At 35.6% G+C, this 13,982-nt stretch overlaps 1 protein-coding gene across 2 annotated transcripts in view; it reads right to left on the bottom strand.

Annotated features, from left to right (window-relative positions):
- LOC307131847 (transcription initiation factor TFIID subunit 4) overlaps window positions 1-13,982 on the bottom strand; it is a 168,359-nt gene that overhangs the window by 49,975 nt on the left and 104,402 nt on the right. For both annotated transcript variants that reach the window (XM_079825820.1, XM_079825821.1), the window contains one exon: window positions 4,799-4,921. In XM_079825820.1, coding sequence (XP_079681946.1) covers window positions 4,799-4,921 — 123 coding nt within the window. The remainder of the gene's footprint in view (window positions 1-4,798; window positions 4,922-13,982) is intronic.

Here is a 13,982-nt window from a genome sequence, read left to right as displayed (position 1 = left end):
TATAAAATATTCACATAGAAAACAGTCATTTTAAATTGTAATAATATTTCAAATTTTTATGGTTTTTACTGTATTTTTGATCAAATAAATGCAGCCCTGGTGAGAACAAAACTTTTTTTTTATCTTACCACCCTCAGACTTTTGAATGTTGTGTGCATAAATATATTATAAATTTAGAGTAAATCCTGATAAATGTATTAATGCTGCTTCCCAAGTATGTTTAGATATTTACTGGAACACGAGACAAAAATACAGATTTTTAGTTTTTGCTTTTTTTTTTTGCAGTGTATTATCAATTGGCAGCACCAGCGATTATTTAGACAAACAAAGAGGTTAGCACTTACGAAATCAATAATTCTGGATTTCATATTAGTAATTATTTGATCACTTGCAAAGATCTGTTTTTAGCCTGACATTAAACTGTCTTTTTCTGGTCATAAGTGGCAAAAGAGACCAATTTAGGCGACTTTAATGCGATAAAACAACAAAAGGAGGATGAACACAAGGCATAAGCGCTGTATCTGTGTGTGTACATACACATTTCATGGTTCTGCTTGACGTCAGAGCGGTTACATTAAAGTGAAAGAGGTCAGGATGGTGTTCACGGAGCAGAAGTAACGTGTTTATTTAGTTAGCCCTGCTTTCACTGAGGTTGTGTCTGCAGGAACACAAAACACACACACACACGCACCAATGAGAAGGGTTTTAAAAGACCAGCTGACATTCACTGTGTTTTTCCCCCGGTTTATCAAGCATTAGTGGAGATCCTCGAGGGGAATATGAACGGGCCTTCTGACGGCAAGAGCAAAGCTAAACCCTCACCAGATGCAGCTAAACCCACTGACTTCATGTACAACACCATGTCGAGGAAATATAATAGTGGCGTTTCTGCGCACGGCGTAATCCTGCGTAATGCAGAGCAGAGCTGGTAGCCATATGTGGAGCCACTGCCATCTGCATCCAAACAACAGCGGAAAACACTTTCCGAGGACAGGCGTGCAGAGCGGGCGTTTCAATGCTCAGGAAAGAGACTAACACTCGCTCATAATGCAACAAGTGAACATCAAACCCGAGAGTAAGACATAACACAACAAACAAACATCATGAGCAGCATAACATCTATTAAAGGCTGCTCGATACTGCTAAAAAATACAATCTTGATTTTTTTCACTCACTTTAAAAGGACTAGTTCACTTTAAAGCTACACTGTGTGATATTTTCCCCCATCTAGTGGTGAAAAGGTATATGACCATCCAGTGAATATTAGTTTCTCTTCCTCTCAATTACGATTTCGTTTTAACTCCTACGGTGGCCGATTTAGTCCAAGATTAACATGGCTTCCAGTTCGACCTCGTCCACATTCGACACGGTGCCATCGAGTGTTAAAACACGAAAGGCGAAGCTTGAATTTACGGGTATGTCCCTCTTTGGCTAATGTACTTTCAAGATGGAGGGGCAACATGGCGACCCGCATTCAAACCCTCACCCGTATGTATTTACAATGACATATTATAAACTTACGAGAATACTTTATTACTTGAAAGAAGTAAATATACATTAATGAGCACATATATTTTTGAAAGAACTAAGTGTTTTTAGCTAAGAATAAACTAAAAAAGTTACACAGTGTAGCTTTAAAATGAAAGTTTCCTGATAATTTACTCACCTCCATCTCATCCAAGATTTCTTCAGTGGAAAATAAATTATTACAGGATTTTTCTCCACATAATGGACGAATTGAAGGTCCAAATCAATGCAGTTTCAATGGAAGGGCTTCAGAGGCTCTGCACGACCCCAGACGAGGAATATCGGTCATTTTCAAGAAAAAAATTAACATTTATATACTTTTTAACCTAAATTGCTCATCTTGCGCTGCTCTGCGACGGCCACGGATTGCGTAATCGCGTCAGAAAAGTTCACGCTAGACATAGGCAGAAGAAGTCAAGTCAAGTCAACTTTATTTATATAGCGCTTTTTACAATGCAGATTGTTTCAAAGCAGCATCACAGTGTTAAACGGGAAAATAATGCAACAGAATTTGATTCGGCTGTACAGCCGCTCTGGAGAAAACAGTGATGTCATCAGTTCATTTCGATTATCACACAGTGACAATGTGGCAGATCAGTAATTTAGTTGATATAGTTAATTTAGTTTAGTAATTCAATTTATTTGGATATTTAGTTGAATATTTAGTGTCCCCAACTGAGCAGGCCAAGCCAAAGGCGACAGTGGCAAGGAAATCAAAATCCCATCAGGAGCATAATGGAGAAAAATAAACCTTGGGAGAAACCAGGCTCAGTCGGGGTGCCAGTTCTCCTCTGGCCAATTAACAAACAGCGTATGATTATTATTCTTATACCTTACAGGTCAGAATTCATATTAGATTGGAATATTCGAAAGTCATCACACCGGAGACGGGTTTATTGAGGATGACGTGTTGATTAAACAATTATTAAATAGGAATATTCGACAGATCGGAGTCATCACGCCGGAGACGGGTTTACTGAGGATGACGTGTTGATTAAACAATTATTAAATAGGAATATTCGACAGATCGGAGTCATCACGCCGGAGACGGGTTTACTGAGGATGACGTGTTGATTAAACAATTATTAATTAGGAATATTCGACAGATCGGAGTCATCACGCCGGAGACGGGTTTACTGAGGATGACGTGTTGATTAAACAATTATTAAATAGGAATATTCGACAGATCGGAGTCATCACGCCGGAGACGGGTTTACTGAGGATGACGTGTTGATTAAACAATTATTAAATAGGAATATTCGACAGATCGGAGTCATCACGCCGGAGACGGGTTTACTGAGGATGCCGTGTCGGTGAGGCAATTTCAGGGGGAGTCTAATTACCACCCCAAGCGAACGAGCGAGGACTAATACAAACGCCCTTTACCAAAAACACTCCATCTCCAACTTCAAAATCATCCGACATTGTTGTTTAACCTTTTTTCTTGCTAAAGGATGTTTGTATTAGTCTTCATGAGTGCTTTGTGAACACAGGGGCGGTACTTCCGCCTACGCCACGCGTGACCTTTCCAACGTGATTACACAATCCATGGTGTCGCAGAGCAGCGCAAGATCAGCAATCTAGGGTAAAAAGTATATAAATTAGGGGTGTAACGATACACTCAAGTCACGATTCGGTATAAAACGCGATACTAAACTCACGATACGTATCCCGATATTTTAAGCCAAAATTTGTATTATTATTAAAATATTATTATTATTATTATTATTATTATTATTATTATATTATTATAGGACCCATAAATGTTCCCTCATTGCATTATTATACATTATATTCAACATTATATATAGTCTTTTAATGTAATAATGTCACTGAAACTCCGTAAACGTCATTTAATTTTTTCATTTTTTTCCCCTCACGCATTACTCACGCTTTCAGTACAGGCAGGATTCTCTCTCTCCCGGTGCTCGCTATGTCCCGCCTCTCCCGCTATAAATGGATTACACATATAGAATAAACCATCTAAAATGCTTTAAATAATCATGCTTCTAAAACTAAATGTGATCTGGTGATTTAAATGATGTTTGCGCTTTGACTTTGAGGAGTGCCGCTTTAAATAATTCAATTCACATTTATTTGTATAGCGCTTTTCACAATACATATAATTTCAAAGCAGCTTCACAGAAAATGCAGATTAGCTAACAATCTATTATTAATCAATATAATAATTAAGGCACAGAAATAAGTGAAATAAGAATACATGTTCTCGTGAAATAATGTTTGCGCTTTGACTTTGAAGACTGGTGTTCTGGCAGCGCGTGCACTTCAGATGATCAATCTCAGTTCTAATCGCAAGAAAACGTGTCAAAATGGCCACTCTCAAACTGTAAATGTTTAGCTCATCCAAGAATTTTAATTTTGCGTTTACTCACTCTCATGTTGTTTTTGCGCGTCACGCAATCACTTGAACGTCCATGTTTACTACAGTACGCGCGTCGTGTTAAATATATTCATCATATAAAGCCATTGTGTCTCTTCAGAAGACTTGGATTTGGATTAGACACTCGATTAGTTCTTTTACAATGCCTTTGTGACATTTATTGGATCTTTTAAGTTTGAGAGGAATGACTTTAAATGGAGGGACAGAAATCCCTCCGGTTTCATAAAGAATATCTTCATTTGTGTTTGGAAGTTAAACGAAAAAACGACATGATGGTGAGCACATGATGACAGAGTTTACATTTGAGGTACATTTGTGTTTGGGTGAATTATACCTTATAAATAGGCCGACTACAGCACGTTGAGCCTTGGATAAAACAACTCTATAATCGCGAATCATATGGTTTCCATCAACGATACATATCGGCACATTTTTATATCGTGATATATCGTTTAACCCCTAATATAAATGTTTGTTTGGTTTTTTTTAAATGTCCGATGGCTTGTCTAGATCAGACCCTATTCCTCATCTGGGGTCGTGCAGAGTCTCTGAAGCCCTTCCTTTGAAACTGTATTGATTTGGACCTTCAACCGTTGGTTCCCATTGAAGTCCATTATGTGGAGAAAAATCTCTACATAAATCAAAAACTTAATTTCTTTTCCACTGAAGAAAGAAAGACATGAACATCTTGGATGGCATGGGGGTGAGGGAATTATCAGGGAATTTTCATTTTGAAGTGAACTAAAGTGAAAATGATCAAAAACGCTAGTTAATATATATGGGAGAATTAGAGCTACTGTAACTGAATAATGCCATTTCAGACCATATCTCAGACTCCACGCGAATGCGCTGATTTAGAGAGTTTCGTACCTCGACGCCTGTCGTCGTAGCTCCCGGCGAGTCCACTTTGCGCTTTTTCCGAGGGCCGATGGCGGCGAGTGCCGTCAGATTGGCGTCTCGTTGTCTCATTTGGGCGAGTTCCTGCTGCTGCATCTGAAAACAGAAACAACATCATGTTACACACCAACACATCTGAGCTAACCCTCTCAAGGAAACTATTAAAGAGGTGGCTGATTATGATTTGACCTCTTTAACTTTAGTCAGTGTGTAATGTTTCTGTTTGTGCATAAACAACAGTTACGATGTTCAAAGTTCAAAGCAAAGGGAGATATTTTCTTTTACAGAAATCACTTTTTAAGGACTACAACGAGCATCTTCACGGGTTAGTGACATCACCAACCCTGAAATTTACATAAACCCCGCCCCTGGGAACATGAGAAGAGGAAGAGTTGTTATAGTCGAGCACATTTGGGAGTCGCTCAAGCTGTCGTCCGTCTTTCACATTTATTAATACAGTACGAACACAAACGCAATAGCATGTCATGAAGCGAGATGACATCATCAGTTATAACCGTAATTAAACTAAACTATCCCTGTTCTCTCTTCATTTCTGGCTCATCTCACAACAGTTCCCACACCAGCGCTTTATAGGTTATCATGACAGAATATGCTAATCAATGAAGACTCATAAATTCATCAACTATCCCTTCAGAAACGTCCTGTCTCATTCTACGTTGTCTCTTCTTCTTGAGTCTCTCCATCATTGTCCGACTCCGGTTTGAACATAAAAGGTTGAACAGTTTCAGCGTGAGGTTATCGGAGCTGCTAACATGAGCTCTTGAAGCTCCGCCCTCTTCTAGAAAGGGGGCGGGATCAGCAGCTAATTTGCATTTAAAGGGACACACACAAAAACAGTGCATTTATGCTCACCCTCAAAAAGTGACAATTTTAATATGCTATAAAAATTATCTGTGGGGTATTTTGAGCTATAACTTCACATACATACCCTGGGGACATCAGAGACTTATATAAAAAGGGGCATTATAGGACCCCTTTAACAGAAAAAGCAGGAAGCTCACAGGAAATGACATCGTAATCACTAAAATGCTGGGTAGCAGTTCACTGTAAAGAATCAATATGAGCTGCATGTCACATGACACACGGGACATTCTACCGTCTCATGGACCGACAGACAAAAGGTTACATCAAGGGTCATTTGAGTCAAAATCATTATTATTAATACATCGGGCAGCTAATTCCAGGGAAGGGAAAAGAACAAAATCTCCAAAATGTTTAGATATTTTACTGCGTCACAAGACTCGAAGAGGTTTTTGCAGTATATTATCGATTGGCTGCTCCAGTCAATTAGACTATTATTCCATCGCAAACTAAGCAACTGTCTCAGCTGTAGCATGATGTCACAGGAAGTGACATCATTGTCTGGAAAAATCACAAACTATCAATATCAAATCAACATCAATCCAACCCATCCATCTGTGTCTTCTGCCTCAAAACCTTTAAAATGATAGTTAGTGTGTATAGTATGGAAGCTTGTTTCCGCCATGGAATAAAAACATTAAAAAGTAATTGCTAGATGTAAACATAGTCTCACAGAATTTCACAATTTCGCACAAAAACCTCCGTAAGACACACATGACATAACACCATAGACATTGAGGAGTCCCCCCAATAACAGGAAATGGCTAACAGTGCTCGTCAATGTCAAAATGATGGCCAATCAGATCAAAGAGGGCGGGGCTTAGTGTTCACTGAAGACGAGTGTGAATTCCATTTAATATCTGGCAACTGTTTTACATGGATGTTTAACAACCTACAGTAAAATAGTGATGCAAACTACTCAACTGTTTAATATTATTTCGCCATTTTGATTAAAATATGCTCTCATTTAAATGATGATGTTATTCAAAACTAAATGTGATGAGACATTTACATTTTTGACATATTAGACATACAAACAAGAGTGAAATAATATTTCCAAAGGGTTTAAATGGATTACTTCAATAGGCTACACTTAGACCTGGAGCTTCTTTTAGCATTCTCATTTCTTCCCTTAAATCTCTTGTAATCCTTTAATTATTTAATTTCTTCAAATAAAAAGACCACCCAATGTTCAAATATATATATATATATCGTGGCCATGAATGAGAATTCATCTCCACAAATTAAGAATACATTTTTTTCTGAGGAAAAAAAGGTAAAAATTATGAGATGTTATGATATATTAATTTTTTTTCCACCTCATGTTTGGAGCTCCATAACATCTCACAAATCTGGACAATTTTTCCTCAGAATTCTGAGTTTGCATCTCATAATTTTGACCTTTTTTCTCTGAATTCTGTTTTTGTTTTTTTCCCACCCTTTTCGCAGATGTGACGACGTGCTTACATTGCAAATCAAGTTTTTAATATTTAAAAAAACATTTTTTTAATTAACAACATTAATTTATAATGTACTATACTTAGTGTAACCTTGGCAGTAAATGACAAAAAACGAATGAACGCACATCAGACATCTTTCTCTCTTCTGATCGCTGTAATCAATATTTTTTCCTTGTTTGGAAAGTTATGGAAACACTATTGCAGATTTTTTCTTTGGTAGCGTCTATTTGCACTTTAAATGAAAATATATTCTATTTACACCAAGTGCAAGTAGCAGCATTTTCTTAGCGATATTTACACTAAGTGAAAATAGCATTAGATTCAATATCTATAAAACAATAGCAGTATTTTATTTGCAATAAGTGTAAATAGATGCTATTTATAGTTATAAAAAGTGGCAGGTATTATTTGCACCTGTGTTGTTTTAAATGAAACACTATGCAAAAATACACTCTAAAAATGCTGGAATAAAAATAACAGTTGGGTTGAAAATGGACTAACCCAGCAATTGGGTTGTTTTAACCCAGCAATTGGGTTGTTTTAACCCAGTGGTTGGGTTAAATGTTTGCTTAAAACAACCAAATCGCTGGGTTAGTCCATTTTCAACCCAAATTGGGTTATTTTTAACCCAGCATTTTTTAGAGTGTAACAGAGTGTAAATTATTATATTTTTTATATGGATACCGCCTTATTGGGTCAATAAAGCCCTCCCTAACCGATAAACTTTATTATTAAAGACACTTTAGGAGTATTTTCTTATAAATGACAAATAAATTAATGTCTTTCCGATCTGATATGTGATGGGAAACGAGAGTAGAGCGTGTTTGACAAAAGGCGGATTCGAACTCGGGTCGATTTGCGTCAAAACGTTCTGCCGCACGCCATCACACTGTTGATGATCACACTCTAAAAAATGCTGGGTTACAAATAACCCAAGTTGGGTTGAAAATGGACTAACCCAGCAATTGGGTTGTTTTAACCCAGCGGTTGGATTGTTTTAAGTAAACATTTAACCCAACCGCTGGGTTAAAAAGACCCATTCACTGGGTTAAAACAACCCAATTGCTGGGTTAGTCCATTTTCAACCCAACTTGGGTTGTTTTTAACCCAGCATTTTTTAGAATGCACCGTCTTCCATAATTGTATCTGGCCCAATCAGACGTCAGTGGGCGGAGTTAGTGTAAATACCCTCTGCCAACAAGGCGGGATAGTTGCACTTAGTGTAAACTTTTACTTTTACAGCAAATGCAAATACAAAAATGATATTTTCTGTCGTCTCCCCTTGACCCCTATAGAAGTGTAGCCAACTATGACGACTTCCTCCTATGAGAACCCTGGAAATGTGAAAAGTAAAAAAAGGTAATTGGGACTTTTTATCCCACAATTCGAAGATTTCCGAGTTTTTATCGTGCCATTCTATTAAAGAACATTTAATTGAGGTATAAACTCAAAATTTGGGAGGAAACGTTCAGAAATGTGAGATAGAAATGACCTTTTTTAATTTTATTCCATGGCAAAAATAAGCTTCCATAGTTTAGAGCCATTTAGGTGTGAATATAAATGTGTGTGTGTGTGTGTGTGTGTCAGCTCACACGCTCTGATGTGATTTTTCACTTTGTGAAGTGTAAGAGGGCCCAGTGGCGCCTCAGGTAATGTCACGGTTTCCTGCGGGGCAGCCTCGCTCACAGAAGCCTTTCTGAGGACGTGTTAGAGCCCGAGGCCAAACACACACACACACACACACACACACGTACAGAGACATACACAGCCACATATGGCCTCACACACACACGGCCGTCACAGTCTGTCTGCAGTGAGGGAGTGAACCGCCCTGTGCCCGCTGGTGTTGAGAGAGAGAGAGAGAGACTGTGTGTTTGTTGCTAAACTGAATGAGGGCAATCAATGCAATCTTTCATGCAGTCAGTTCTCTGTGTGTGTGTGTGTTAAGATCAGAGAGAACCGTGTTGTTGCCCTCAAAATGGCGTGTTATAAAGATTGCTTTGGTTTTCAACAGCCAGTCCAAATTGTGTGTGTAGACGGCGAGTCTGGGGTGTCAGATGGCCGTCAGGACGCTGCCCGTCACATGGGAAAACACAAGGGACAGTCCAAGACGGAAACAAACCTTGAGACCTTTAGGCATCACTTCAGTGTAAAGGTGGGATTACTGAGGATTCTTCCCGGGATAAACATCTCCAATCACTCTCCACTCAATCACACTGTTGTCTAGAATATGCATTTGAGATATTAAAGGAACAATTGGACAAAAAATGTTGTTTCAAACTCGTATGACTTTCTTTCCTCCGTGACACACAAAAGCAGATGTTTAGCAGAATGCTCATCCATACAATGAGAGTGAAGGGCGATCAGAGGCGGATGAGCTCCATAAACATCAATAAAGTGCCATAATATATCCTTTTCAGAAAGTTTCATCACATAAAGCTATTGTACTGTAAACAAAATAATAGTTATTATTTAAATATAATTTATAATATATAATTCATACTATATTTTATATATTATAAAAAAATAAACAGACCAATATATACTATTTTTAAAGTAGATTGAGTTTAATAATTTTTAAATTATTATTAACAATTTATCAAATTATAAAAAATAATTACTATAGACAAATTCATACTAGCGTTTTTTAAAATAAATTGAGTTTTAATAATAATAAAAATAATTATTATATAAATTTGATTTGATAAAATTATCAAAAATAAAAATAACAAAAAATAAATATTACTACAATAGTAATACTATTCTACTATAAAATGAAAGTTTATTAATAAAAATAATAATAATTATTATTATTAATACATATAAAATTAAAAATATATTATAAATTACATATAAAATTAAATAAACTAATAAAGAAATATAACTATAGTATTATACTTATTGTCCTGTAAAATAAATGGTTATTAATAATAATTAGGGGCCAAGCACCGAAGGTGCGAAGGCACCTATTGAAACCGTTCCCGTTCTTATTATTATTATTCATCTTCTTCTTCTTCTTCTTCTTCTTCTTCTTCTTCTTCCGCCACGAAGTCTATGGCAGCCCATAGAACCGTATGGTAAAAAGTTGTGAAATTTGGCACACTAATAGAGGACAGTCTGAAATGTCACCGTAGCAAATTTGGAGTCTCAAACTCAATCCCTCTAGCGCCACCATCAGTCCAAAATTTGACTCATGTGTATGCTAATAACTTTTGAACCATAAGGGCTAGAAACAAAATTCTTTTTTCCTCTGATTCCTTGGCTCAAGGCGATTCGATTGCACCCTATGACGTCATTTTCCGTCATAAAAATTTTCCCGCCATTTTTAATTTTCCGAAAAACCTACTTTTACGAACTCGTCCTAGACGGTTCATCCGATTTGCACGAAAATTGATCCAGATCATCTTCAGACCATGCTGACAAAAAATCTTGCAAATCAAGTTGATTCGTCAAATCATTTGCGATAAACGCGCAAACAAATTTTACGTAGCGGTTGCAAAAACACTCTTAAGGCAATATCTCCGCAACGCTTTATCGTATTTAAACCAAACTTGGTACATGTCATCACAAGCATGACTTGAGGCAACATACAGCGTTTCGGCGCAGCGCCACCTACTGGTCCGGAGATACGAAAAATTGCTATTTTTGCTTATAACTTCTGAACTGTTTGTCCAAAAATCATAAAAGTGGTCTCGTTACATTCAGGACGGCATGCCGAGTCGTCTGATATTCAATTTTACCATATCGGCCATTTTGGCTGTCGGCCATTTTGAATTTTGTCAAAAAATGCGATATTTTACAAATGCATTAGTATATTGTTACTAAACTCGGTATGTGACTTCCTTGCTATGCCCTGAAGGTACTCAAAAAGTTTTAGGGCAGTGCCACCTTGTGGTCAAAAGATATAACAAACTTGACAAAAATGCTAATAACTTTTAATTAAATTAGCCTAGTATATTGAAACTGGTCATAATAGAGTCATTGGCTCATGCCGATTCAATTGCAACCTATGATGTCATTTTCGGTCATGATAATTTCCCCGCCATTTTTAATTTTCCAAAAAACCTACTTTTACGAACTCGTCCTAGACGGTTTGTCCGATTTGCACGAAAATTGAACCAGATCATCTTCAGACCATGCTGACAAAAAATCTTGCAAATCAAGTTGATTTGTCAAATCGTTTTCGATAAACGCGCACACAAATTTTGCGTAGCGGTTGCAAAAACACTCATAAGCCTATATCTCCACAACGCTTTATCGTATTCAAACCAATCTTGGTATATGTCATCATAAGCATGACCTGAAGCAACATGCAGCGTTTCGGCGCAGCGCCACCTACTGGTCCGGAGATACAAAAAATGGCTATTTTTGCTTATAACTTTTGAACTGTTTGTCCAAAAATCATGTCTTCCGCACCATGCTTTGAAGGTACTCAAAACGTTTTGGGGCAGTGCCACCTTGTGGTCAGAGGTTATAACAAAATTTACAAACATGCTAATAACTTTTGATTAAATTAGCCTAGTTTAATGAAACTGGTCATAATACAGTCATTGGCTCATGCCGAGAACAGAGATACTAATTTTTCCATATTTGGTCAAACATCCTGTCCTCAATGTTCTTATTTGATCAAAACCTACTTTTTCAAACTCATCCTAGACCGTTTGTCCAATTTCCACCAAAATCGAATCGTATCATCTTCAGACTGTGTCAACAAAAAGTTAGGGATTTTGCATCAATAGATGAAACCGTTTTTGTAAACCGCAGTGACGAAGTTGAGCCATTATGCCAAAATTACTCTTGAGGCTGTATCTCTGCAATGCTTTGACATATTGGCATCAAACTTTGCATGTGTCATTGTTCCCTTATTCTGACCACACCACATCAATTTCGTATCTGTGCCACCTATTGGTCAAAAGTGATAAACCATTAACTTACATTATCAGTGACTCAATATATGATATTTCAGCCATTTTGCCTAATCTTCTTAAACTGTATAATTGTTAATTGTTGCAGTTGGTCTGACACTCTCAGACTACAATGCATTTTCAGCCTTTTGCTTAAAATCATCTTAAAACGTGATTAATTGCTCATTGCTCCAGTTGATCTGACACTGCCAGCCATTTTGGCATGTCTTGTCTTCTTCTTTGCGCTTGGCCCCGGTATTGCTGCTTGCAGCTATATTTATAATAGTTATTATTATTTAAATAATAAATAAAATGGTAGAAATAAACAGAACAATAAATAAATAATATTGTACTTTAAAATAAATTAAGTTTTTAATAATAATTATTATTATTATTAACATTTTTTTTAGTTGATCAAATTATCTAAAAATAAAATAAGAACAATTATATTATTATAATAATAATAATATTCTACTATAAAATGAAAGTGTTTATTAATAAAAACATTATTAATAAAAATTATTATTATTATTATTATTGCATTATAAAAATAAATGAACCAATAAAGAAATATAACTATAGCAATAGTACTATTGTCCTATAAAATAAATAGTTATTAATAATAATTATAACAGTTATTATTATTAAAATGATAAATAAAATAATAAAAATTAACAGAACAATAAAGAAATACTATTGTACTTTAAATAATTAGTTTTTACATCAATAATTATTATTATTAGTATTTAAAAAAAATTATTTGATCAAATTCTTAAAATAAATCCACAGTATATTACACAATATTACTATAGTAATAATATTACTGTACTATAAAATGTACATGTTTATTATTATGAATAATAATATAATAATAATAATTATTATTAGTAGTAGTAGTAGTAGTATAACAAATTTTAATTATACAATTATTTAAGTATTTTTATTTTAATTATAAAAATACATAATTTACATATTATATTTTAATATTATTTATAATTTATCAAATTATTATTAATATTAATATTTACATTTAATTTTATTTATAAAATTCAAAAAAATAAATCTACAGTATATTACAATATTACTATAGTAATAATACTAATGTACTATAAAATAAAAGTGTTTATTATTATTAGTAGTAGTAGTAGTAGTAGTAGTATTACTATTTTATTAAATTGCAAAATTATTTAAGTATTATTATTTAAATTATAAAAATACATGATTTACATAATCGTATATATTAATATTATTTTATTATATCAAGTTATATAAAAACTATAAATAAATATAACTATAGTAATTATACTATTGTACTATAAAATACAAATCTAGTATTTAATAATAATACACATTCACCTAAAGGATTATTAGGAGCACCTGTTCAATTTCTCATTAATGCAATTATCTAATCAACCAATCACATGGCAGTTGCTTCAATGCATTTAGGGGTGTGGTCCTGGTCAAGACAATCTCCTGAACTCCAAACTGAATGTCGGAATGGGAAAGAAAGGTGATTTAAGCAATTTTGAGCGTGGCATGGTTGTTGGTGCCAGACGGGCCGGTCTGAGTATTTCACAATCTACTCAGTTACTGGGATTTTCACGCACAACCATTTCTAGGGTTTACAAAGAGTGGTGTGAAAAGGGAAAAACATCCAGTATGCGGCAGTCCTGTGGGCGAAAATGCCTTGTTGATGCTAGAGGTCAGAGGAGAATGGGCCGACTGATTCAAGCTGATAGAAGAGCAACTTTGACTGAAATAACCACTCGTTACAACCGAGGTATGCAGCAAAGCATTTGTGAAGCCACAACACACACAACCTTGAGGCGGATGGGCTACAACAGCAGAAGACCCCACCGGGTACCACTCATCTCCACTACAAATAGGAAAAAGAGGCTACAATTTGCACAA

This window comes from Gobio gobio (assembly GCF_949357685.1).
Source record: "Gobio gobio genome assembly, chromosome: 9".
In the NCBI taxonomy this organism is placed as follows: domain Eukaryota; kingdom Metazoa; phylum Chordata; class Actinopteri; order Cypriniformes; family Gobionidae; genus Gobio; species Gobio gobio.
The sequence above is the reverse complement of the archived record's forward strand: the minus strand, read 5'-3'. Positions and strand labels throughout refer to the sequence as shown.